This window comes from Amia ocellicauda, chromosome 13 (genome assembly GCF_036373705.1).
Source record: "Amia ocellicauda isolate fAmiCal2 chromosome 13, fAmiCal2.hap1, whole genome shotgun sequence".
NCBI lineage: Eukaryota > Metazoa > Chordata > Actinopteri > Amiiformes > Amiidae > Amia > Amia ocellicauda.
The window spans coordinates 25424399-25452364 of record NC_089862.1 but is presented as its reverse complement, the minus strand read 5'-3'; the positions used below and the strand labels follow the sequence as shown (position 1 = coordinate 25452364).

Genomic DNA, 27966 nt, shown 5'->3' with positions numbered 1-27966 from the left:
GACACACATTTTAGGTTTGTGACCTAGGAGGAGCGAGGAAAGAGTCAGAGAAAGGTGAGAATGAAGAAAAGGAAGGTTGGTCGGTGGGAGGTTTGGGTGTGATGGGAGAGGAGGGGGGACTGTTGAAGAGATGCGGAATCTGTTATCTTGGAGGAGAAGAAGGAGGCAAGATCATCTGCAGTGAGAGACGAGGGAGGAGGAGGGGGAGGGGCGAAGAGGGAGGAGAAGGTGGAGTAGAGTTTGCGGGGGTTGTTAACAGTGTATTCAAAGAGTGATTGGAAGTAAGACTTCTTGGCTGAGGTGAGAGAAGGAGAATGTGGAAAGTAGAGAGCGGTAGAGTTCAAGGGCAGCTGGGAGTTTGAGGAGTGGGACAGGACAAACAGAGAGGATAGGGCGGCAGGGGTGGTCGAGTTCTCTGGGGAGATCCATGTCTCGGTGAGAGTGAGGAAATAGAGTGGTGGGAGGCGAAGGTGGAGATGAAGTCGGCCTTGTTGGAAGCCGAGTAGCAGTTCCAGAGGGGAGAGGCAGAGAAATGAGGTTAGAGGGATTAGGGAGGCAATGGCGTGCAGGTGCACACAGAGATGAAGGAGACAGCAGAACAGGAATCGGAGCGATAGTCATGGCTTCCTGGTGGCGATGTGCGGTGTCTCCTTGCAGTCTTCTCCTCGCAGTCTTCTCCTCGCTAGAGTCCCGCAGCTAGAGTCCCTGCCCTTTGTAAGCATGGCCCTTCGGAAGGGGGTGCACCGAGGCTGCTGGCGCTGACTGCTGGCGTGGAGGACCTGGGGGGCTATTAAATAGCCCACCTATAACTAATTAGGAGAGAGCACACCTGAACTGCGTTGGATTACACTGCTTTGTCCAGAGCCTGCAAGTCACGCCCTACTACAGCGTCGGCCGAACTAAGTGCTTGGAATGTCTGGAATGCTAAACGCTACGTAACTGCCTGTTCAGATTGCAGAAAAGCCAAAGCGAAGAGCACAACACTGTACAAGCTCTCTCTACAATAGTATATGCAATGCAGCCATTTCTGGTTACAGAAACTGCGTCAATATATAGTTCAAACTGCGGTAAATATTACCTACATGTTGGAAGTATTATTTGCATTAATAATGATAATACCACCAAGATAATACACAATAAAGAAGGTCAAGTGCTTATATGACATTAACCAAAATAATACTTAACGTATTTCACATTGCAGAACCTTATGCTTAAGATAAACAAGACCTCTTGTACCGCAGAAAACATCCTTCACCTGACAAACACAAAACAAAAAGATATCCATGAAACTGGTATATCCATCCTGGCACATTACTCTGAAAACATCCTTGTAATTATTCCTTTCATCTCTTCCCTTTTCATGGAATATGATTTGTCCACTTCATAAAGGGGTTGCCCTTAGATACAGAAGATATGGCACAGCAGACCGTTTCCCATAGAAACTGTGCAGTCAGGAAGAGCAAAAGTAATTCAAATGGAGTTCTAAAAATAACTTCCTACTTTGAGGTAAAACAAAGACATCCATTAAAAGCTCACAACAAAATAAATGATACAAGGTTAATCTTTTTGCAAGATGATAAAAGAATGGGAAACGCTTTATATAAAACAATTTGTATCCAAGAAAGGCAATGGACAGAAACATGAAACATCTGCTAGTTCATCACCAAAAATACACATTTAAAAAAGATTGGAGAAGACAAAAGAACTGTACCTGGAGATTGCAAATAGTTTCTAGAATTTATTGAAGACAGTGTTAACATAATTAAACAGAGCACCTTCAAATGTAAAAACCCAGCTGAAGATAGTGTATTGGTAGGTAGCACCTTTCCTGTGATTCGTGATCTTAATTCAGTGCCCTTTTCCCAAATAAAGTTGAGCAAATGTCCATAGGGACTCTGCATAGACATTCTTACTTCATTTTTTAGTAAGATCAAATGTACTTTATTTAAACCCAGTTAATGTAAATTATTACAGGTTAAAACAAGCAAAGGAACACGGCTGTCCTGCAGTCTCGGATGCATTGCAATCCCTTACAGTGCTGCTCACAGTTCTTGAATTAAACATTGCATGTTAAACTGAACAAAAGCAATCATTTTCAGGTTTTTAAGAAGGTGGCGACTGAACAAGATCAACTGAACTTGCAGAACAGTAGCCCTCATGGCCCAGGGATGAAGTTACATGGTGAAGAGCGGAAATTATCTCATTGATTGTTTAGTAGTTTTAATTAAAGGAATATTAAAGGCGTTAGACAAGGAAGACTACTTTCCTACAATGTTAGGTGGCACATACAGATTACAAGTGCTTCAAAAATAAACTCCATCAGACTTTCACAATGGCCTTTCCAATGTTGTCTCCTTTCAGCATCCCCATGAAGGCTGCGGGCATTTTGTCAAAGCCCGTGGTGATGTGTTCGCTGTACTTCAGTTTTCCCTACACACGGGACATGACACACTCATCATCCAGTTCAATCGATTAATAAACATAATAAACATAAAATTAACCATGTTAGGTTTCAGGTTTCGTTCTTTGCTGGGGAATTGGGCTTGGCATTTTCTCTGAGGATTAGACTTGAATCCTCAGAGAAAATACCTTCACAAAAAGTCAATATGATAAGAGTTCACAATGCTGTGCTCAAACTGCCATAACCTACACAACTATTTTATGCAGATAGTAAATATATAATCCTACATAAACATGGACAAGCCTTATGATTAAATGCCAATGTAGATCCCTAGTGCTTTTCTACTGCGGTAAAGTGAACACTATCCCATTTTGGGTTGTGAACCTTGCATAGTTCATTTTTGTTTGCTATAGTAGATTGTAGTTTCACACTTTCAGTTACTTCAAATGGTCTGGTTGCACTCGCTCTTGCTCTTCATAATTACGGAGTTATATATGTATAGAGTAAATATAATCACAAGTACTGGAGTTACAAATTAAGTGAGAGATACAGTGATCATTGAAAGTATCTGTATTGATGTTTAAGGCCTCTTTTGCATTTCAAAGTGTTGCAGGTGTCTCTTGCCTACCTCTTTCACCCAGGCCATGAGCTGCTTTAGAGATTCCACATTCTTGTGCTCCCATCTATGTACAAGGAACCCTTCCATCCGGAGTTGCTTGAAAATCATATGGGGTTGAACATATGGACCTGAGGGAAAGAAAATGCCAAATCATATTTCAAGTTTAGACAAAACAGTGTAGTATGATATAACTATTTCGGTTGGTAAATACATTGGAAAATCTCCCAATTTTGCTTCCGGTTTCAAATTGTACCAAAATAGGTAAATTATCCAGGATCACATGCTTTGTCAGTTCCACTTGATGGGGGGTGACTTAAATCATGATGGGGTACGAGCTTGTAATTTGCAATTCATAGGTAGGTCACAATTTTGATCTGGTCTTAACCTTAGCCTGGTTACTTTTACTTGGGTTAAAGAGACAGTTATCCTAATATTTATCTTTTTTTTTTTTTTTTTGGTAGTGGTCATTTAAATAATGGAAAATATATGTATACAGATACATAGGTCTCTCCCAAGATCTTTGAATGTACTTTATCACTTCATATTGATTGTACCCATTGATCAGTTCAGGACCGATTAATTAAGTTAATGGGGAAAACAGCATGAAGAGTTTTTATAAGAAAAAGCAGAATGTTTAGAACATTGTTGGCCTTTTAAAATCATGAAGAGTAGTTTATGAATGAACAAAAAAACTATTTGCTTAACAAATGGTCTTTCAAAAATGTAATCCGATACAAATTTTACACATTTGATCAAATTCTCAAAAGTCAGTAAAATTCTGTTTAATTAGGGAAACAATATAAAAAAATCTTGCCTGTGACCATTTGTCATGTACTTCATTAGGAGCTAAATCTCGCCCTCTAGTGGTTGAATAAACTGTGACTGATCTGTGGGCCAACATGGCTACAATACACCACACATATATAATCCCATTCAAACCTTCATCAAAAACATTCACATCCACACATGATATGAACATAATCATACAAAAAACTATTACATATCCATCAACCTGCAAAAACACTTTCTGGGTAATAGAAAATATACATGCTAGTGTAAATTGTGGTGAATGGTAGATTTGTCTTTTGGTTTCATGCAGTTTCTGTGCAGCACATTCAGTCCATACCAGTTTGTGGAGTTGTATCATTATACAAAGATATGCTTCCACACACGGCAATCCTTCCAAATGTTTTCATCTGAGGAATAGCAACACTTGAAAAATGGCCTCCAACCTAAGAGAAACCCAAATATGAGGTTGTAAGTCTCTGTACTTGCTTTCCCAATGATGAAAAAAGGTAGACTGTTTTAATGGTAAGCTGTGCATTCAGGTGTCCTATAGTATAAATATACAGTTGTTCCAGCATTTCAGATGATCTGATTTGAAAGTTACATTAAAAGTATATTATGCTCTATATAACCTTAGTAAATCTAGATATTCACAAACACACTGTATGTATCATTTTTAATTGAAAGGAATTCATATTACCTCTTCATACTAAATCTATACAAACATTTTAAAATACAGCAGCTTATCCTGAAATACTTACATTCTCAAATAAGCAGTCATAGCCATCTGGGGATGCTTTTTTCAGTGCATCCTCTAAAGAGCTCACCGTTTTATAGTTGAACACCTCATCAAATCCAATTTCTTTTAAATAAGCAATCTTTTCATCAGATCCAGCACACCCAATTACTTTGCAGCCCTGTAAAATAAAATTCTATGTAAAAAAATTACTAATAATATTACCTTGCATCATGTTAACAGTCTGGCATTTTATGTAGATTAACCTCACAGATTTCACTCAGAAAAAAAGAAAACAGTTGCCCCTTTAAATCTTTTTAACATCTATGGTCATAAAATCCAGAGTTCTCATACTCTGTTTGTGCTCAACCCTACTGATCTTTGATTTCTGTGGCACAATCTTTACTAAGTATTTCTGATAAAGACAGCGCAAGTGCTTAGCATAGTCATTTTGAATAGGCTTTTAGTGTACCCTTGACACACAAAGCAAATAGAAGTCTGCACGCTATCAGTTAAAAAAGAAAAGTTCCTAAATAAACAGTGTAACAACATTATGAATGTCAGGCCTGGAGACAACAGTTGGAAATCTACATAACAGCAAACACTTTGTATATATACACACACCACCGCAAACTGGCTCTAACCAGAATAGAAAGGAGTGGGAGGCCCTGGTGCACAAGTGAGCAACAGGACAAATACATTAGAGTGTCTAGTTTGAGAAACACGCCTCACAGGTCCTCAACTGGCAGCTTCATTAAATCGTACCCGCAAAACACCAGTCTCAACGTCAACAGTGAAGAGGCGACTCCGGGATGCTGGCCTTCTAGGCAGAGTTGCAAAGAAAAAGCCATATCTCAGACTGGCCAATAAAAAGAAAATATTAAGATGGGCAAAAGAACACAGACACTGGACAGAGGAAGATTGGAAAAAAGTGTTACGGACAGACAAATCTAAGTTAGAGGTGTTCGGATCACAAAGAAGAACATTCGTGAGACGCAGACCAAATGAAAAGATGCTGGAGGAGTGCTGGCCGCCATCTGTCAAGCATGGTGGAAGCAATGTGATGGTCTGGGGGTGCTTTGGTGGTGGTAAAGTGGGAGATTTGTACAGGGTAAAAGGGATCTTGAAGAAGGAAGGCTATCACTCCATTTTGCAACGCCATGCCATACCCTGTGGACGGCACTTGATTGGAGCCAGTTTCCTCCTACAACAGGACAATGATCTAAAGCACAGCTCCAAACTATGCAAGAACTATTTAGGGAAGAAGCAGTCAGCTGGTATTCTGTCTATAATGGAGTAGACAGCACAGTCACCAGATCTCAACCCTATTGAGCTGTTGTGGGAGCAGCTTGACCGTATGGTACGTAAGAAGTGCCCATCAAGCCAATCCAACTTGTGGGAGGTGGTTCAGGAAGCATGGGGTGAAATCTCTTCAGATTACCTCAACAAATTGACAACTAGAATGCCAAAGGTCTGCAAGGCTGCAATTGCTGCAAATGGAGGATTCTTGGACAAAAAAAAAATAATATTTCAATTAAAAAAATATATATATTTCTAACCTTGTCAATGACTATATTTCCTATTAATTTTGCTCTATTTCTAAGTGACCCCAAACTTTTGAACGGTAGTGTATATATTTTTTTAAAGGACAAAAGAGAACGTTAAATACATAACTTAATATTTTGGTTTTAAACATCATGCTACCAATAACTCATCACTTCAGCATGTAGGCTACAAGGTATTAACAATTATCCAGATTATTCAAAATCCACAGAGAAGCATTCACACAAGACACCAACCTTGATTTTAGCAATCTGCCCCACCACGGACCCAACAGCCCCAGCTGCTGCATTAACCAGGACCGTTTCTCCTGCTTTAATCTCACATACTTCCATCAAGCCGTACAGTGCGGTTAAACTGCAGAATGAGAGAACAATGTCTTGCCTCTTAATAACCGATTGCCTAGAACTTCAGTTCCACTGGTAGCAGTATGATATAAGGCATAAGATGCATGTTATCTTAGCAACTGAAGGACAGCAAGTACTATTGTGTATGGTTAAAAACAATGCAAACTTCCTTGATTTGACTATTTTCCACATTACAGACTGCATTCACCTTATTTCTAAGGAACAGATGCAGAAAATGTTTGACCAAATACATACAATGTGTAGCATTTAACATGTTTTAGATACAGGTGAACAATTTGTTCTCACTACAAGAAAGCCCAGTGTTCAAATTAATACATTTCCTGGTTGTCACTTATTACAAAGGCAATCTTGTTTAAAGATGTGTATCAGAGTGTTGAATACAATGTTTAATCACTATAGCCACTACACAAACTTTAGAGCGGCTGATTAATCTCTACCCAGGCATTCCAAGGGTCCCCAATGCCAGGGACTTGGGGATGTTTTCTGGCCAATCCGAGAGAAGAGGCGTCAGATCCTTGCCATCAGAAATCGAATGGGTCCTCCACCCACACCTGGAGACTAAATAACTGCCGACTGCAAAACTGGAGTTTCTGCTTTCAACAACCCTGGGAAAACATTTGAAAAAGGTACAAACTGAAACAGATTTGTCCACAACAAATCAAACCTTCATCTCATCAAGTCACTTCACTCTAATCTAGTATGTATACAAGGAGAACTAAAACATTGCCCTGTGGTTTCCCCATCTACTGTTACACTCATTTCACTGCATGCAAACAAGTCTTTCCATGTGTAGCTTTTGATCAAATAGTCAGGATGGTGCACTGTCAGCAGAAACAAAGTAATCAAGACTGAAACAAAAAGCAGAACCCCCCCTCCAAAAAAAAAAAAAAGCAGACACTCAGTTTCACTTCTTACTTAGCAACTTGAGTTCCAATCATTACATCCCCCTCCTTCATCCGAACTCTGCTATATGGCCTAGAAAAATAAAATATGGAGAGAAAAATGATTTACTTCAGATCTCAAATATCCCAAGAGTATGAAACCCCCCCCTTAAAAATAAAGAGAGCATCCAATTTAATTGCGCTCATCTTCAAATATTCAACAGGATGCAAGCCTAGTTTTCTAAACATTGTTACAGTATCTTTAACACAAACGTGTTCTGTAGGGTACTATTAATGAACATAAAGCAAGGCAAGAAGCCCCCCCTTCATATCCTACAATACAAGTTCATATTGGACAGGGATTGTCTGTAGTATTTTTTGCATATCTGTTCCTTAGGTGAGGTGCAGCTCACTGGGATAACCAGATACTTGTCAAACATATTCCAATGCAATTTTACAGTAGAGTCTACATTTCTTAGTGACATTCAAACCTCATGTAAGGGTCCACACTGAGAAAAACCGCCTCAAGTAGAACCTCTGAAAGAGAAAAATATCATGAGGGATCAACTGTATGACAGAACAAATGATGCAGAACATTGTGCCTAAACGGTACTAGAAAACAAAATGTTCTCATACCATTTATACAGAGAATGGCTGAAAAATCAAAATGAGAACTTCAAAATGCATGTCTACTAATACAGAGCAGGTCAAGGGTTAAATTACAGAACAGGACAGCATTGTTTTTCCATCATATCACTACCTTACAAATGTCCACTATTTCTAAGTAGCAAAGACACTGATCTGCAACTTGCATTTGATGCTAAAAATACAATTTTCATTTAAAAATCGCTACATCTGGCCTAACAAAAAGCCCAAAATGGACCTCGTCCTTAAAGAGGCCTTTGACATAAAATCCAAAGAGGAGGAGGAAGTAGAACAAGGATGTTTCTCTTTTAGCAATTATGAAAACGTAGTGGTAGGTACCACAAGATAAAGATTTGCACGTGTTTGTCTATGGGCCTAGAATTCTGATAAGGATCTCAGTTTTATGCAGTGGTAATGTTTGCTAAAGCACTCCCTGGATTATAAAACTGTTTGGTCAACCTCCAATCCTACTTCTTTGAATTTTATCTGCAATGTTCAAATATATAGAGCAATAACAATCATGTGGCAGGATTTTTGCCAAAACCAGACAAACCCCAGGCAATCCCAATCATAGTGCATGTAGCCAGACTGAGCCAGGCGACACTCACAGAGTAGTTAATTACTTTAGTAGGTGCATTACTCTGCACCATCTGTTTGCAGTTTAAAAACCAAGTGGTTTGTCATCATATCTCTGATTTAACTGAAAAACGGACATAGATTAAGTCCAATGACAGCTTTAAAAGGAATGTAGATATGGCAAGAATGAACATTGTAAGCAAGCAAACCTAACTATGCTGTATTAGCACAGTACCTCCATCCTTCAGCGCTGGCAGTTGCTCCTCTTTTAGTTCAAAGTCACCGTCCTTAGGAAACCCATCGAAGTGCTTGCGAAGAGCCCAGGCCTTTGCTTTAATCATGATCGGCTGCTTTCAATTTCTGGGAGAGAACAATGACAATCCTGTGGATACCTAGCTGCATTCACAAAACAAGGACAGAACTAGCAAGAGCCGTTTTAACAGGTCACTCCACAAGCCATGAGGGATTCAGCCTTGCCCCTTGCTCACCTGGTCTGCTTTTCCAGACTACTTGTGAGACCATAACCAAGGGCTAGGCATTCACCTGGACATTTATTCCACTCCCTGAACACACTCTCCAGGGCTCAATCTGCGGACTGTTATCCAGAATAAATGTCGTCAAACGTGTGGGATGGAGGATTTAGTTTTGCACATGTTCCAGCTACAGCGCCATATATATTGATCCGGAGCACACTGCTGCAGCCAGGGTTGGGCATGTTGCAGGTGCAGGTTCTACACGGTTACAATTCAAAACATGTACATGCTACATTTAGGTCAGTGACGTCACTTACAACAAGGCCATCATACGTGCCAGCAAAACACAGAACTTTTGAACTTTTTTTAAAACAGCTGTACACATTCAGTAGCAGCAACTTGCACACGGCCTGGGGTTTACAGTAAATGTTAAACTTGCACAGCTACAAACAAAAAGTGATGAAGCTCGATATACGCGCAATTCCTGAGACACCCAGCAGGGAAACGTAGGATGTTGCGCACATAAACAGTGTGCCTTCATTTAAGAAGCGCAACATAGGCCTGCTGTGTGACTTTTTTACTTAACGATGCTTGAATGTAAATCAGAAAGCATATAGGAAACTTACTGTGCCAAACGATTGCCAAATGCTCTGAACAACACAGCGCCGTTTGTCTCCCCGATCAAAGCAGCCTGGAGCTACACAATGAGGCCACTTTTAAAGTGCTGTTATAGTATTACTACACGCCCCTACTTTCCCATTGGCTAGTATGAAGAGGAAGAACTACAGAACCAGCTATACCGCCAAACAAACACATCACATGGAATAGCATAATGCATCAGCAAAAATAGTCATGTTATTTGATCTAATATCTAATTATCATAATAGTTTTCATAAGATGTTGATTTCATATCTGTAAGGGGACAAAAAGCTGGAGACCTAAATCGGATCTTCTAATAATGATGAACATAATGCAAACAAAAGCTTATTGTTCGTGACTAAGCATTTTCATTTCTGTGTATGGCAAAGTTCATGTGTAACTATCTTCTCACAAAGACAACACGTTATCAGTGATGTTGCAAGAGCATGATAACGATATGGTATCTACAGCATGACTTTTATTACTTTGGTAGAAGACATCACTAAAGCTGCACTAGAGGAAGTTCCAAGTAAAACCATTGCTGGTCTGTCCCAGAGGGTCATGAGGTTAGACATCTGAACCTGCACAGCTCTGATTTTCTTAAATTACAGAGATGAAGTCGATTCAAAACTAACCAGTAAAATCCTATTGCCTATTTACTGAAAAAAATGCCTTGATAAAGTTTGGATCTGTCTATCTATATCTATGTGTCACACACTATATCACACACACTATATATATCACCACCATCACCATCAGTCTATATCTATCCACTGCTGGATGAAGGCCTCCCCCAAGATATCTGCACTTGCTTCCATCCACAGCTTCTCTTTTCCATGTCATGCTTTCAAATGTTATCATTTCATCTTCCCATCTTTTGTGTGGTGGTCTTCAAGGTCTTTTTCATCTCTTGGTATCCATTTGAATGCTTCCTTTGTCCATCCTTGCCCGTTGGGATTTTTACATTTTCACTTTCAGGTATATCAAATATTTTGGTCTGTTCTTGGATCTATTGATTGATGTCTTTTTCCATCTCTTGCTATTCCAATCATACATTTCTCCATGTTTCTGTGTGTCGTTTGCAGTTTCTGTGTAATTATTGCTTCAAGTGACCAGGTTTCACAGCCATAAGTGAGCACTGGTAGTATGCCTTTGATTTATCAAATACTGTTCTCCTCACACAAATGGGAAAATGACGTCTTATTTATTCCAAATGCACTCCATCCTATTTGTACTCTTCTTTTGATTTCTTCTATAATATCCCCCTGTGAGCTGATTTGTTGTCCAAGATAGACACCACTTTTGACTTATTCCTGTATCAGTTGATTTACTGAATTTTTCTTCATTTAGCAAAGCTGTTAAACATGATTTTGATTTCTCAGGTTCATTTTAAGTGTATTCGTCACGCATGCTCAATTTATTAATTAGTGAACAGAAACGCCTGATAAGAAAACCAATCCTGGGCAGATAACAGTACTCGTCCTCAACGTGTTGCTTCAATGTATCCATATGATTTCCTTTCACTTATGTGTCTGGATGTGAACTGAAGCTCATGCAGATGAAGTGCGGGGATGACAGTTAACCCTTGCAGCTTCATTTCTAGCTAATTCCTGCCGGAGCTGAAGTGGGGTCTGCGGCCACTTCACAGCGTCTGTCAGATTTGTTCATCTTTCCATGCGACAAACAAGCAAGCACGGGGTCTGTCTAATAAAAATTATTAAAGTTCAGATAGATTTCATACAACGTAATAAATAATAATTCTAAACCTCAAAACACTGAACATGCAGTGCTTGAAGTCTCATGAACTGTTTGCATTGGTAAGTATAAAAACAATTCATGAAAGACGCATTTATGTCTTGCAATATTACCCTTGCTTGCATTTCTTGTATATTTGAAGAAAATATATTTTTTAAACGTCATAATGATTGTGTATTCAGTGTGAGTTTGTCTTCAGTGAAATAACCTGTCTAAAATATGTAATAATGTGAATAAAATGCTTATATCTATTGTCCGGGCAGTTGCTCTTGGTAGAAGCTGCAGCAGGATGGCACGATTTGGATAACAGTGAGTACGACTGCTGGCCGTTAGAAAAACCCAACGTTTTTAACATGATAGATTGTGGAGGTAAGTTCTTTATCACCTTATTCTTCTTCTAGTTTGAAACATGATTTTATCTAATTAAACTATGTTTTGTAAGGATTTAGCTACCTTACACTTATTTGCAAATTGGTTCTTATAATCACTTGTATTATTGTAAGCGCTTACAATGGATTGATTCAGCTTTTGAATAGAAATTATAATATACTAGTCTTATCAATTTATTAATGAGTATGTAATTAGTTATACTAACATATAAAGACATGGTTTCACGATTATCCAATTATCCAATTAATGATTTTAAGTGATAAGCCACGATGATTAAATCCAGTTTTCCTAATATATAATGTGTTTACATTTGCAATCACAGTAATCCATGTAGAGTATTGAGTATAGTATTTTAGAAAAACTAAATTCAGCATGGCTTATTGAATCTTAATTCATTACACTCTGGAAAGTTGAAGGCTAATTCTGTTGTCTAAGACACCTTATTCCTCATAAACGTGATTATATTGAGAATGAGCTAAAGTGAAACTGTGGATCTAGTGCATTTTATAAGAAACTTTTTGAGATTATACAAATTAGGAGTCATTTCTAATCAACCTTGTATAGCAACATAATTGTCCCCCTATATGTCATACAATGCAGATAGGTGAGTTTGCCAGGAACATTTAAACTATTTGTTAGCACATCTTTGGACAGCTTTTCTTGTTACGTATCTATGCAGTTTGCTGTATTACCATTAAGCCTGTTGTCTGTGATAATTTGTCCACTAGATGGCATTCCTGTTTCGTCCTCCTACCCCAAAACACAGGGTTTTCTTACATATGTATATTGAATCTATAACCATTTGACATTTTCTCTATAATGTCCATCATTTATCATTCACAAGCTTTTAAGTGCTTACTATGACTTGCTGCTTCATTTAAAGTATTGCCTGTATTCAATAGATAGATAACATTTCTTCCTTTGTGTACAGGTTATTTTCTCATTAAACAAGTTTCTGCTTGTTTCAATGTACAGCGTCTCTTTCCTGGTCACGCTGCCAAAGCTTCTGATTTCATTATCACATCTTCTGTTTGCTCTTCTTCTTAGTCTTTTTTCATCTCTTGGAATCCACTCTATAGCTTCTTCTGTCCATCTTTCATCTGTTTGTCTTGCACTGTATCTGGCCCTTTGCCATTTTAATGTTTTCAATTACCTGTTAACCACTTCAAAGAACTACAATCCTCTGCTATGTCACATCAGATGTGCTAGTACAGTTGGAAAATAACTGAAATACAACTTTTGATAGGTATTTTGACAAAGATTTGCTGTTTATTGAAAGGCACAGTGTCCCTGGAGGCAAAGCTGAGACTTTGTCATCCCTGACTGGCCTGAACCCAACTCATCTCATATCATTGTCTTCTATTTGATAGGTCTGGAGATGGCTTGGGTGCACAGACCGCCAAGGAAAGTAGTCAGCGGAGAAGAGTTCAATGTGACCTATGCAGTCACCGCTTCTGACGAATTCTACCAGTGGGCTGTGATGAATGGCATATTCACCCACAGGTATTGTGTCCATAGCATGCAGCTTACCACAGGGCAAACAGAGTCCTTACAGATAGATCCACCTTCAGGTAATACAAAAGTGACAAACAGCATGGAAAAACATTGATAGGATTTCAGTATGAAATGCAGTAGGACCATAATTCTACTTGCCAAGTATCGATTGATTATAACATGAAAGAAGGAACTTACTGGATCAGACTGGTAGACTTATTTGTAAAGAATATACATAAAGATTTGTATTTCTTGTGTCATCAGCAATGCAACAGCTGCCAAGAAGTTCTGTGAAGAGCACGAGTGTCCTCCAAACTGGAAAGATGCCAATGGGGAGAACTGCTGTGTTCATCATGCCAACATCCACTCATGCCCACTGGGATTCATGGTAAGAAATGGGAAAGAACATCTGTGGATATTCTGTTGCACTTCATCAAAATATTGAATGTTGAAATCAGTCCTTAAGCATAACATGGCTCATTATCCTAATCTAAGTGATCCAAAAACGGGATCTAATTGAATGACCCTTCAAGGGGTACCTGTGGGAAGAAGGCATGCTGCAGCTGATTGTGGCAGAACAAGAGAGGACACTGCTATATACTTTCCCCTATCTTTTAGTGTTTGTATGGTTTTGATGATTAAATTCCATATTTTATTTACTCTTTACCCAGCAGTTTAAGGAAAATGTGATCAATCTCTTAAATAACACTCACATAAGGAACAAGCCCATCTACAGAGAATTTCAGATTATACTTCAGAATGGTCTTCTAGCACCAACATTGTATATTTGTATGACAGACATCCAAACAGACACAATGAGATCTTTTGTCATTTTTGTCATGACTGATGATTCGCTTCATTCACTTTTTGTTCTGTAGAAACATGTTAATGGTGGGATTTGTGGGCCATGGATTCCGGATGACGGGAGGATTTTTACTCACACCATCTCCACTGCCGGCCAAATGACCCAGACTAATTGGACTGCAAAGGTACTGTTGGATAATACGTAGATATAGAGATCCATGTGGCCAATAACACCCAAAAACTCAGGATACACACATCTGCTATGTGGTCTGTTAGACCAGAGAAATCGTCTCATTGATCTGCCTCAGAATGTATCTGTAGCAGGTTAATCAGTCAATTCAAATATATGGGAAAAGCATAAAGCATTTTTATTTCAATACCATATTCAAAAGCCTTAACACAGTACAATATTTTTTCAGGCACTCAAATGTTGAGCGACTATAAGACACAATGCATGAAAGTTTCTGGAAGATTTCAGTGTACGTATTTATTATAGGTAGTTAAAGTATTTAATTAGTTCACTTTTTTCCTTCTTTTCTCACATTTTGAATAATTACATTTCCTTTACCGGATGATGTAAACATCCTAACCAAAACCTTTAATCTTGAAAAATATGTATTTATTTATTTATGCCTTATGAAATTGAACTTGATGTACAAGACTTTCCCTACATGAATGTGGTTATAAATATTGTGCTGTAGATCACAAAATACAATAATGGGGAGTTGGATTCATCAGTGGCCTGCCAAAGACATGAGGATATTGTGACCAATGCAGTTATTAATTACATCAATTAAATAAAGAACAAAACTAACAAAATCATGAGGCCTGAATGATGGGCACACCTGGCAAAGTGAAATTATTTAACAGGCAAGGAGTACTGTGAATAAACTTGCAGCATTTTGGATAGCTTTGGATACTGACACTAAATATGCAATGGGCGATGCAACAGAAGCATCTGTTGTAATTATTATGAACAGGATTTAGAGCTTCATGTTGACTGGGAAAATTTGCTTTCTTTAATATTGGCAGTGTTTACTCTTGTTAGCGTGAGGTAGCCATGGAGATATGAGGTCTCAATAACAATAACAAAGACTTTCTGACTACCACAGTATATGATTATGTATCATGATAATGTCCAGCAGTCAAAGGAAGGACAGCTTTCAAAAGTATTGACTGAGGCAGTAAACAGATAATTTAGTATGGTCAGTGCTGCAATTCTGTAAAGCCACAACCGTGATCGGCAGATGTATGCCATTGCCAAAGCCCAAATGCTAAGAGGATGTGATGGTGGTGCTACTTTGTGCATCTGGCTCCAATATTAAATCATTCACAGTCTGGTACTTGTTTATTTATTTGAAAATAAGGAGGGGGCAGTCCTGATTCAGTCCTCTTACAAGAGGATAGTCCCTGCTGATGCCTGATGCTCATTAATGAATGCTCTCATGTCTGCCAACAACATGCAGCTTGCAACATGATTAATTTGATTTGCTACTGATAATAAGCCTTTACATTTTTACATAATTATTATATTATATTAAATTAAGTAAATAGATTTTATATCTCAGATGCAGTCACTTATCACTTAAGTTTCAGATCTTTTTGAGTGAACTACTTGATTGTTATTGTTTACATAATGAAAAGCAAAAACAAATGAATGGCTATCAGCATGTCTGGGACATGTGTGCCTATCTGATTAAATATATCTATATTAGATATTATAGGATATTAAAGTATGTTTTGTCTGTAAGAGAATATATAAATGTATCGTCAATATCATCTAAGATATGAAATATCGGTAGGCTTTTCATTTTCTGTGTTTTCAGGTGGTTCTGATTCACGTGGGAGTCACTTCGCTGATTGCTCATATCCGGGTGGGAAATATGCAAGTTGCATTAGAAGCCAAGACCACAGTCTCACCAGCTGTAGGTACTGGAAACATCTTAAACTTGATTGGCTGCTACTGAAATGCCCTTATGAACAGACACTAAGATGCTGTTATCCTCACTTCCTTCATAGCCGTGAATGGGCCAATTAGAGTCAAAAAAGTTTCTTGATTGTTTATTTAGATGCATATTGTGTAATTTGGTAAGATTAAAAGTTATTTTATCTAATTGGTAAGTTAATTACTTAGAATTGAAATCACACAATGAAGATAATTGCCTGCACAAGCCTATTGATCTAATAGGTAATGACCATATAAATGATTTCACTGCCAACTGCATACTTATGTGGCATGATACTTTCAAATTCATAAAGCATTGAATTACTAAGAAGCAGGCAGGGACCCCAGTGGCCCAGTGTGTGAGCAGCTGTCTCTCTGCAGTGTGTGGAGATGATGTCTGTGACAAGGACGAGACGTGCTCAACCTGCCCTGCGGACTGTGGCGAGTGCCCCATGACTGCGGCTATCAAGGTTGCCATTTGTCTCCCAATCACCTGTGTCTTTGTTGGCTTTATCCTTGTTGTGGTGGTAAGTGTAACTTTTCTTGACCGACATATAATGTGTAGTGTAACCAAAAAGGTGATTTTGAACAGTGATAGCAATTACCCCAACATCTACACCAGCAACAACGTTCTCCTTAATCGTATTATCATGAAACTTAGTGAAGCAGCATTTAGTAACCATCAGATTAAGTTCTATGTAGTATCTGAAAATAAATATACAAATGCACAAGTTATTTTAGATTATGCAGTTTTAAAAATCTTCTTCAGTCAAACAATTTGTGTGTCCTTAGTGCTAACAGTTTCTCACTACTTTCAAAATTTGTGCAAAATTGTGTTCTTTTTTAGTGGTTCCAGTATCAAAAGCAAAAGATGTTTTGGGATGAAAGCTGGATCATTGACTTCAGCCAGATCAAACATGGTCAGTCATTTCTTTTTTGTTTATTTGTTTTTAAGAACTGAACTATCAAGCTACATTCCAAATTCATATTATTCCTGATTTCAATATTGAGGTCCAGATATAAGACCTTTGTTGGACAGTTGAGCAGTTGTGGTCCAAGGTCTCGTGTCTTAGAGCGCCATCTCCCATTTCCAAGGTTCAGGACCTTGCACAGTCCAATTCTAAATGGAGATCTGTGCAATCACCTGTCACTGCTTTTCTGTCCATCAGAGACATTTCCTAACTGATGAGCTTTAGAACACTACACTCTAAGAAGTAAATGTTCTAATAAGAACCTTTTAGGGCTCCCGGGGTTGATACTGTGGAGGAAGCCTTAAAGGTTCTTATTAGAACCTTTTACCAAGGTTCCTTGCCTCAAAGAACCCTTAATGCATCTTAAATGTGTTGTTGATTGTATATTATGTTTGGATACCCTAGGCTAATTTAGTTTTTCAACTGTTTCCCATCAAATAATGAAACCCTTGTCAGAAGCTTTGAGCTTGAAGTCGTTGCACAGGTACCATAGCTAGTTTGGCTTCTTGTTTGCTGGACCTTTGCACATGTGATCTTCAGAAGTCTGAGTGTTTCTGGCGTGGTTCCCTCTGTAGACCAGGTGGCACGGACCACAATGGGCAGCATCATGAGTGTCCCCATGGCCAACAGTGACTCCAACACCAGCTGTGTAACTGCGCTCAGCTCCTGTACCGGAGCTCTCAACTCATCCCACAAACAGCACTTCACCCACACTGGAATATAGTAGGTGTTCACTTCTCACTCAACTCTTCACAAGCTGCAAATAAGGGGGGATTATCTCTTTTGTGGAAGATGGGCAAAATGAGAAGGATTTTTAATGTAAATACTTAGAGAGAGAGAGATTGATGTAGTCTGAATTTGGGTTTGATCAACAAGTATTTCTCTTATGTATTTACACTTGCTCATTATTAGCAGTCTGATGTGATATCAATGATTGCTCATAAGTTAACAGTATTCAGTTCACTGATAGATTGCCATTGATGTTTACTGTTCTTAAGGGGTATTTGGTTGCTAGGAAGTAGTTCTGAATAGGCCGAAGAGGAAAGGGATGTGTACAGACAGTTAACACAAGCTATTTCCAGTAATTAAAACATGCATCTGTTACACTGACTTACACACTATGTGCTTGTCCTTACTATTTAATTTGCCAAACCACCTCTTATCAAGTTCATTTTGTACAGCTTGTACAGTCCATGTGCAGATAAGATAACTGACCAGTTTTTAACAAATGCCAAAACGAAAAACACCACAGTATTACAATTTCTTCACCAGTGACTTCTCTCTGTTGCAGTGATGGTCACACAGTTGCTATTAAAAAAATTAAGAAGAAGACCTTTTCTCTTACAAAAACTATCAGAACAGAGGTAAAACAAATAAGGTTAGTGAAAACTGAAATGCTTAAATGGGTTGTTTTGAAAGCTTTCTGCTCCAAAATATACTCTGTATATTTCCAGCATAATTGTAGAGTTTAAAAGGTGGAAATTTAACAGGTATATCAGTATTAGTAGGTATTGGATAGAAATGTGTTTTGAAATAATTATTTAAGTTGCCAAATGCCTTGTATATCAAATAAATGTGTATTTAATTTAATTTATCATCATTAATCCTAGTGAACTCCAGGCACTCTTCATTCATTTTAAATTTATTTCAGAGTATCTAAGATGATATTGTATTTTTTTCCAATGTGTTTTATGTGGTTTGGCTTTGGCAGAGAGCTAGATCACCCGAACCTGTGCAAGTTCTTTGGTGGCTGTCTGGAAGTGCCGAACGTGGCCATTGTAACCGAGTACTGTCCAAAAGGCAGCCTTAATGACGTCCTCCTCAATGAGGACATCCCTCTCAACTGGGGCTTCAGGTGGGAAACCTGGTTGCTGAGGCATAATACTGTCCATGCCCTTATACAACACAGAGGAATAAACCCAAATTAATATATTAGTAGAAAGTAGTGTCCAGATTGCTTTCTTTTGTTTCCCTCATGTTTTACAACTGAATGTTCTGATTGTTGAGTTATGATTAAAATGATCTTGCTATTTTATTACCAATAGAAACCACTTTCCTTATAATAATGCTAAAGCAGGCGTTCTCAGGCCACCACCATCGACAACCATCCATCCTGATACCTGCTGTTCACTGGCTTGCCAGAGGGCTAAATAAAGTGATTGTCTCTTTACTTTGTGTTCAGATTTTCCTTTGCCACTGACATTGCTAGAGGGATGTCATACCTTCACCAACACAAGATTTGCCATGGAAGGTTAAAGTCCATGAACTGTGTGATTGATGATCGCTGGGTTTGTAAAATCACAGGTATTGAATGTGAATCTCACTTCTTGTTTTCTTCTCTTGAAAAGTATAATATTGCTACAGTACTGAGAAGGACAGTTTCCAATATTTAACGCTTTAGAAGAACACAGGGCCGGCAAACCTGTAGTAATCTCTTTGTTCTTTGGTTTGACAGTGTTAATATGACTTATGCAAAACTTAAATGGACCTCTCACATGTCACTTATTCACTAAGTTGTCCAATAAAGTTTAATTGCCTTTTTCATCAATCACAGATTATTGCCTGTCAACGTACAGGAAAGAAGACACAGATGAATTCCCCAGTTCATACCAGAAGAGACTGCAAGAGGTTTACATGCCACCAGAAGCTCTGTCTTCAAACCTTGAGCCCACACTGGCAGGGGATGTGTTCAGGTAATGTGTCTGAATGGGACACTTCACCACAACACAGACAATAGGCCTAAACGTGCTCTCAACTTCCTCAGATTCATTTGATACAAACCAACACACAAACAAGTGTTAGCTTCAGTTCAGGTACTGTATATATTTAGACTGTTGTAATGCGTTTCACTGAAGGACTGGTGAACATCAGAGATGAAATAATACTGATTTATGTCCTTAATACCATTTTTTAACTATTATTGTATTTTTACCATATAGGTACTGAAAACATTTGCAAACCAGGTTAAGGCAAAACCAGTTTTACAATTGTTGTTATAGCTGTGGGATGGATGCCTTTCATACTGTAGCTTTTTCTTAAAAAAAAAAAAAAAAAAAACTTGGTATACTTTCAACCACATGGTAGTTTTCAGATTTCTTTTCCAACAATTTAAAACAGCAATAATCAAATGTTTTATTGCAGTTATTCCATCATATTACTGGAAATAGCCACTAGAAGTGACCCTGTCCCAGTAAGTGCAAGAGTCCTTTATCGGCTGTAATTTTTTGAACTTCCTGTTGTGTTTCAAGTGTTTATATGTTGTTGTTCCTGTAAAATGTGCTGGGTGTCTATTTCAACAAAGTAGCTTCTGAAAAGATGAAAAATAGAAAAGGCAGCGTCTTTGTGGTGTATGTTGTCCATCGGTCAGTGTTGCCATGACTGTCAGTCTAACAGACTTTCTGCAGCAGCGCTACCTTTGATTGAATGTGCTTCCTGCTCTCAGTGTCAAATTGAATTATAAATAGATAAATATTTGCATCATATTTATGTGTTGTTTCTGTCCTTTTCAGGCTGAAGATAGTTCACTTGAATGTTCGTGGTGTCCTCCCCTGCCTGAGTTAATCACGGGTAAAGCAGAAAACACCTGCCCTTGTCCATCAGAGTATGTGGAGGTAGGCTCTGGGACCAGATCTGCATTTTAATTCACAAACCAATCTTAAATATGAAGAAGGAGAATTGTATTCTACAATAGTGTAGGGGGAGGGGAGGACAGAATATTGTACAGTAACACATTTCTAATTTTAATTTATAATAAAAAGGTAATTTGGTCAATTTTAATCATCAATTTATTAGCAACTTAGATCTCTCGTTTCAAACAAGATGTAGAAAACATACTTTAGATTAAAATCAAGACCACATTTATGTGTAATTCCACCTTATCCATACATTGTGATATTAATTTACAGAAAGGTTTAGAATGGGGAAAGTAGAAAATAAAAGAGACAGCTGTCATTTGCCCAACACACAAGTTTGTTTGAAGATGGAGGGAAGCAATATGTTTGGGCCAGGTGCAGTTCACAAAACAATATAAACAAAACTAGTAACAGAAAGACAAGCTGAATTAAAACTTTCATCCAGGTTTCTGCAGGTTTGGTGTCTCAAACATCCACTCATCAATACTCATCAGCACATTCTTCTTGGAGCTTTCAAATCTTTATTACCCTCTTTGAAAACAGATGAGCTACAAAGAAACCTTCATTAGACCATGCTACCAGAAACACTTGTTCTCCTTATTGCCCCCCACAGAGCTTAGAGACAAGCTTTTATCCACTGCAGAGCGCAGAGAGGTGCAAACCCCACCAGGTGAAACCAATCACCCATCAAAGCAGCCCTCTCTGACCCCCCTGCAACCAGCCGAACCCCGGAGCTGCCACGCCCCACACACAGACAATTAAACCGAGTGCCTGTTTGCACCCGGCAGAACTCATTTTAGGTGTGGGAGATTCTCTACTCAGTCACCTGCAGGGTTCACAGTGTAGCCTTGTGTGCCCTGCGCTATTTAGAAATGGCTCACAATATAAAGATATATAATTTATTCAAAGATACACAATATTGTATTCTATATAGTGTGTTTCACAGTACACAGCTCAAAGCACTGTGAGTTTTCCCACAGAAAGAACATGTAATTGTGATATATTTCCTGTTTTTGAAACAGCTCATTAGGAGATGTCGGGCCCATAATGCTGCCCATCGACCTACATTTGAACAAATAAAGAAGTTTGTGTGTAGAATCAACCCCAACAAAGTCAGCCCAGTGGATATGATGATGAATCTGGTATGTTACATTTTCTATGTATTTGACCTTAGCGATAATCTATTATGTTCTGCAGACACATGAGTTTAGCTCATCTGTCTGAGAGTGTAAGAGATTACATCATGGTCAGCTTTCACTCTACTAAATATATGAGTGGACAATGAAAACGGCTTGCTGTCCCTCAAGCCTAGCACAAGCACATAAAATCTAAATCTGCAGTGATTATCTACCATGCAAAAACAGAACCTCTGTGCTTCAACGTATAATAATATAACTTATTTGAAACCCCAGTCTAATGTGCTTCCAAAGTCTTGGTTTCTGTGAAACCTGTGTCAATTTGTGTTTCTTTTCAGATGGAGAAATACAGCAAACATCTGGAAGTGCTAGTTGGTGAACGGACACAGGATCTGGTACATGAGAAACAGAAAACAGACCGGCTCTTATACAGTAAATCAAAGTTTTTATTCATTATCAATCAAAAAATTAAATAAAATAAAGAAAACATACATTGCCATTAACAATCACACCAACTCTGCCATCTCCTCTTCATTGCCTGCCAAATACATCTGCTACAATAACCCACATAGCTCATAGCATGTTCACATTGAGCATAGGAGGTGGGGTCTGTACGCACTCTTCTAAGAATGTATAGCTTTGTAGTGTTTCCAAAATTATATACAGTAACACAATATATTTTCTCTCACCTAATACCTGTAACAATTATTAGTATAGTGTTTGACTTGAATATTTCAGTTTCATCGCCGATATTGTCTAGATTTAAAAATAAATCTGTTAACACCGTAAATAACGAAGAGATGTTTGAGAGCTTAACAAGTCTAAGGGCTAGACCAAATCAAACTTCGGGCTACCCGTGAATCACAAAGTACAAATCTGACATAATTTACTTTATTGTTAGAATACACTTTATACTATTTATAAATCAAAACAATATGCTAATTTGTGATGTTTGTAATGTTTTGATATAGTCCAGCTCTAAGTGTTTATGACTGAATTAGCACTAGTTCTTGCTTGTTTTACAGGTATGCTCCCTAAGCAGGTAGCTGACGATCTTAGACAAGGAAAGCCATTACAGGCTCAGAGCTATGTGAGTGCAACAGTGTTTTTCAGGTAAGCCAATGCAGAAGGTATTTCACCTTTTCATTTCCCAACCAATCATTTGCTGGACCGTTGTTTTTGAAAACAGACTGTTCCTACTCAAGTATCATAAATCAGAGTTCTCATTATTATTGTGTAATTAACACCACAAAACCTAAAACAAATTGTGTTGTTGTTGTTGCTAGAGCACTTTAAATGATAATTAAAATTGTCTAATACTACCTTTTCTATCTCTGAAGTGTAAGTATAAAATTTTATCTTCTTCAATATCCTCTCTTTTATAGCGATATTGTGGGGTTCACACAGTTGTCGAGCACCAGCACACCATACCAGGTTGTCGAGTTCTTAAACAAACTCTACACAACGTTTGATGAAATCATAGACAATTATGATGTTTACAAAGTTGAGACTATTGGAGATGCATGTAAGTACTTTGTTGTGAACATTTAATTTGTTCCACCACTTTTTTAGAAAGGCAGTAAACACATGTAACATATTTGCTAATAATAATATGAATGTATAATAAGATTAATGAATAATAACAGTAACACTGTGGCAATGTAATCCTTATATACATTTACATGAAACGTGCAAACCAAACTCTCTGCAAAGATCATAATTTACTAAAGTTTCTTCATTTGGATAATAACTTTTATTGTAGTAACAACCTATAACCTACCAAGTTATACATTAATTGCATTTTAAACTGGAATGAAATGTAATGCATTAAAAGTTGTAATGGTGTGTTTATTCATCCTACTAGCTGGGGGATAATAGGAAATGTCAGTTTTATTTTACACCACAGAAAAGCTGCTGTGTCCAGCTCTAATTTGGACTATGCCTCCTCTCGCTGATGTTGTCTTGCTAGTTAGTAAAGTTAATAATGGCATTACTGCACCTACTATAAGAACTCCTGCCCATACAGGTGTTACTAGCTCTAAATGTTTATCTTCCAGAAACTCAGTTAGTAGTTTATCACACACCTCATTTTCTTTATTTCGTATTAAACTTCTATTGTGACATTGTAAAAGGCATCATTGCTCCAAATATTTTGCGGGTCATGCTTTTAGCTCTGATATTTTATTAGTGTCCTTTCATATTTAAAATGTGCTACAGTTCATTTCCAGTCATTTTACAGTTGCTCCTTGCCTTGACTCAGATTTCTAACTCTACAGCCTCTTTAAATCGATCAGTGTTTACTGTCTGTCATTGTACTGAGGAAGTTTGTGTGTCTGTTTTAGATAACATGTTACTAACCTAGAGGCTTTCATCGTATCTTCTGTTTCAGACATGGTTGTTTCTGGAGTTCCCAGGGAAAATGGAATACTCCACGCCAGTGAAATCGCCAGCATGGCTCTGGATCTGGTTGCTGTTTGTAAGACCTTCAGAATCCCACACAAACCCAACACACAGCTACAGATCCGTGCTGGAATTCATTCGGGTATGGCACAGGACAGAATAATGCATGTGTATAATGGATGTAGACCTGATATGTTATCTCTTTGTTACACACAAAGGTAAAGTGAAAATTGATTTGTTTTTATGTGTGATTCAGGACCTGTTGTAGCAGGAGTGGTTGGGACTAAGATGCCCAGGTACTGTTTGTTTGGTGATACTGTGAACACAGCTTCAAGAATGGAATCCACCAGTGAAGGTACTGTACTGTAAGAAAGTGTTTTTCCACCTTATGTTTATGAAGGGGTTTTACTTCTAGCAACCCAACTCTTCATGCTATTCAATCAATTCTGTTTAAACTATTCTTACAAATTGTACAAACTCCTTAACACCATTATTCATTGGAAGCAACTCCTTAAAATTATTTTCTGACTTATTTTACTGTGGATTTGCATCATATTTTCTTTTGCACTTGGTTGTATTTCTACATTTCTTTCTGCAATGTGCCTTTAAATTGTTACTAATTGTTTTCAGCAGACACCATTACCCAGGGTGACCCACAGTTGTCACAAAATATACTTAATTCACAAAAACATTTTACAGAAGAGCAATAAGTAATGACTGAAGTCATTGAAACTTGGGCATGGTACAAAATACACAGTGACTTATTTCATTTCTATGAATACAAATATTTTCCTTGTGTATATATATAAACTATTTGCAAGTTTTGTAAGTCACCATGGAAAATGTGTTTCACAAATACATATCTGATGACACTGATTGACTGATTGATTGATAGATCGATTGGTTGACGAATTAATAATTAACTGAGTTTGAATGCAATGTGTTGATGGCTACTGAAGGGAGGATCGGTCAATCATGCTGTTTTTGGAATTGTAACAATGAAGCACAGATTGCACGTGGTGGAACATGCTCTTAAATAACATTATTAAGTAAGAGGTTTTTGCTTAATAAAAAACATTAAGCTCAAAGTTAAAGTTTTGATCCAAACAGATATTGGTAACTTTGCACACTTTTAGACAACAATAAAAAATGTCTAGATTATGTATATGTTGTTTGAATGTCCTCCACTTTTTTGAAACCTTTAAGTCCTCATTTTCTTAAATTCCCTCCTTTTGTTTAGCATTGAAAATTCAGTGCAGTTCTGGCACCTTTTATCTTTTGGAGGAGATTAGTGGCTACATTTTAAACTGTCGTGGAATGCTTCAGGTGAAGGTAAGGGGATTTCAAACACCAATGAATTTAATGTAGATTGAAAAAAACTTTTTATTATTACTATTAGTATGAAATGATGCATAATTACATATGAAACCAGAATCATATTGCGCTTTCAGAAAAAACAAAGTAATTGTACAATTTAAAAGGTCTCACATTTTTACATATATTGTAGATGGAATGTAGACCTCAACACACAAACTCACACCAAACAAAATACCACCGTTTTGTTTCAATTCAGTGTTCAGGTGTACACCTCCCCCCTGATTGTACTCTCCATCTTTTCAGGGAAAGGGTGATATGGTGACCTACTGGCTGGAGGGGAAGCAAACCATGCCCGTTAATAAGGAAATGGGAAAGAAATCCCCCGCTGTGGCAGAAAATGAGAAGGACCATTATACTTCCATCCCAGGGTTCCTCAGTAATGACCTTCACACCAATCCAGTCTAACAAGCTGCAATCAAGACCTTTTCTACAGATCTTATAACATATATTTGTTTTGGATGTCAAAGTCCTTCTGTCAGTGTTTTCAGATGCACAGCCTACTGCTGTGCCCTGTAAAAACCTGTTCTCTGAAGTTCATTACCATAAACTGAACTATATTGTTTTTTCTCTGTTATAAATATTTAATCTTCCATCAACTCAAGGAAAAAAGTAAATGTATTTTACACAAAGTATATGATATTATAACACTAGATACATTTTAATTTTTATTAACTGTGAGGTACAGTGGGGGAAAAAAGTATTTGATCCCCTGCTGATTTTGTACATTTGCCCACTGACAAAGAAATGATCAGTCTATAATTTTAATGGTAGGTGTATTTTAACAGTGAGAGACAGAATAACAACAAAAAAATCCAGAAAAATACATTTCAAAAAAGTTATACATTGATTTGCATGTTAATGAGGGAAATAAGTATTTGACCCCTTCGACTTAGTACTTCGTGGCAAAACCCTTGTTGACAATCACAGAGGATAGACGTTTCTTGTAGTTGGCCACCAGGTTTGCACACATCTCAGGAGGGATTTTGTCCCACTCCTCTTTGCAGATCCTCTCCAAGTCATTAAGGTTTCAAGGCTAACGTTTGGCAACTCGAACCTTCAGCTCCCTCCACAGATTTTCTATGGGATTAAGGTCTGGAGACTGGCTAGGCCACTCCAGGACCTTAATGTGCTTCTTCTTGAGCCACTCCTTTGTTGCCTTGGCTGTGTGTTTTGGGTCATTGTCATGCTGGAATACCCATCCACGACCCATTTTCAATGCCCTGGCTGAGGGAAGGAGTTTCTCACCCAAGATTTGACGGTACATGGCCCCGTCCATCGTCCCTTTGATGCGGTGCAGTTGTCCTGTCCCCTTAGCAGAAAATCACCCTCAAAGCATAATGTCTCCACCTCCATGTTTGACGGTGGGGATGGTGTTCTTGGGGTCATTCCTCCTCCTCCAAACACGGCGAGTTGAGTTGATGCCAAAGAGCTCGATTTTGGTCTCATCTGACCACAACACTTTCACCCAGTTCTCCTCTGAATCATTCAGATGTTCATTGGCAAATTTCAGACGGGCCTGTACATGTGCTTTCTTGAGCAGGGGGACCTTGCGGGCGCTGCAGGATTTCAGTCCTTCACGGCGTAGTGTGTTACCAATTGTTTTCTTGGTGACTATGGTCCCAGCTGCCTTGAGATCATTAACAAGATCCTCCCGTGTAGTTCTGGGCTGATTCCTCACCGTTCTCATGATCATTGAAACTCCACGAGGTGAGATCTTGCATGGAGCCCCAGACCGAGGGAGACTGACAGTTATTTTGTGTTTCTTCCATTTGCGAATAATCTCACCAACTGTTGTCACCTTCTCACCAAGCTGCTTGGCGATGGTCTTGTAGCCCATTCCAGCCTTGTGTAGGTCTACAATCTTGTCCCTGACATCCTTGGACAGCTCTTTGGTCTTGGCCATGGTGGAGAGTTTGGAATCTGATTGATTGATTGCTTCTGTGGACAGGTGTCTTTTATACAGGTAACGAGCTGAGATTAGATCCCTTTAAGAGAGTGCTCCTAAACTCAGCTCGTTACCTGTATAAAAGACACCTGGGAGCCAAAAATCTTGCTGATTGATAGGGGATCAAATACTTATTTCCCTCATTAACATGCAAATCAATGTATAACTTTTTTGAAATGCGTTTTTCTGGATTTTTTGTTGTTATTCTGTCTCTCACTGTTAAAATACACCTACCATTAAAATTATAGACTGATCATTTCTTTGTCAGTGGGCAAACGTACAAAATCAGCAGGGGATCAAATACTTTTTTCCCCCACTGTATAGCTTTTATGTTTATAATTAATATTAGTATTATCAATCCAGAATAATTATTGAATAACAAACTTCAAATGTCAACCAAAAAATCTGGATTTTAATGTAAATGTGTACATCA

General features: G+C 38.1%; 2 protein-coding genes across 2 annotated transcripts; one reads left to right on the top strand and one right to left on the bottom strand.

The window, feature by feature from the left end:
• Nucleotides 1–1725: 1725 nt before the first annotated feature.
• Nucleotides 1726–9802, bottom strand: ptgr1.1 (prostaglandin reductase 1, tandem duplicate 1). Its single transcript, XM_066720353.1, has 10 exons — nt 9672–9802; nt 8808–8932; nt 7843–7888; nt 7386–7445; nt 6908–7075; nt 6342–6459; nt 4568–4723; nt 4147–4252; nt 3030–3148; nt 1726–2430 (listed from the first exon to the last, which is right to left on the bottom strand). Exons 2-10 carry the CDS (start codon nt 8911–8913, stop codon nt 2320–2322), a joined length of 990 nt encoding a protein of 329 aa, XP_066576450.1. The 5' UTR covers nt 8914–8932; nt 9672–9802; the 3' UTR covers nt 1726–2319.
• A 1663-nt stretch (nt 9803–11465) lies between these two features.
• On the top strand, nt 11466–26004 carry LOC136766340 (atrial natriuretic peptide receptor 2). The gene is made up of 23 exons (XM_066719752.1): nt 11466–11501; nt 11703–11808; nt 13200–13332; nt 13588–13711; nt 14202–14312; nt 15954–16056; nt 16454–16599; nt 16920–16992; nt 17619–17766; nt 18335–18421; nt 18755–18898; nt 19226–19347; nt 19598–19736; nt 20185–20233; nt 20553–20654; nt 21698–21817; nt 22150–22243; nt 22837–22924; nt 23197–23336; nt 24201–24353; nt 24468–24566; nt 25452–25543; nt 25832–26004. Exons 1-23 carry the CDS (start codon nt 11466–11468, stop codon nt 25991–25993), a joined length of 2571 nt encoding a protein of 856 aa, XP_066575849.1. The 3' UTR covers nt 25994–26004.
• Nucleotides 26005–27966: the final 1962 nt, after the last annotated feature.

Coding starts and splice junctions, on each gene's coding strand:
- ptgr1.1 (XM_066720353.1), bottom strand. CDS start 8,913: ATGATTAAAGCAAAGGCCTGGGCTCTTCGCAAGCACTTCGATGGGTTT. Junction 7,889..8,807: donor GCCAGCGCTGAAGGATGGAG/GTACTGTGCTAA, acceptor TTTCTCTTTCAG/AGGTTCTACTTGAGGCGGTT. Junction 2,431..3,029: donor TCATGGCCTGGGTGAAAGAG/GTAGGCAAGAGA, acceptor TCCCGTGTGTAG/GGAAAACTGAAGTACAGCGA.
- LOC136766340 (XM_066719752.1), top strand. CDS start 11,466: ATGCAGTGCTTGAAGTCTCATGAACTGTTTGCATTG. Junction 13,333..13,587: donor AATGGCATATTCACCCACAG/GTATTGTGTCCA, acceptor TTGTGTCATCAG/CAATGCAACAGCTGCCAAGA. Junction 18,899..19,225: donor CCTCTCAACTGGGGCTTCAG/GTGGGAAACCTG, acceptor CTTTGTGTTCAG/ATTTTCCTTTGCCACTGACA.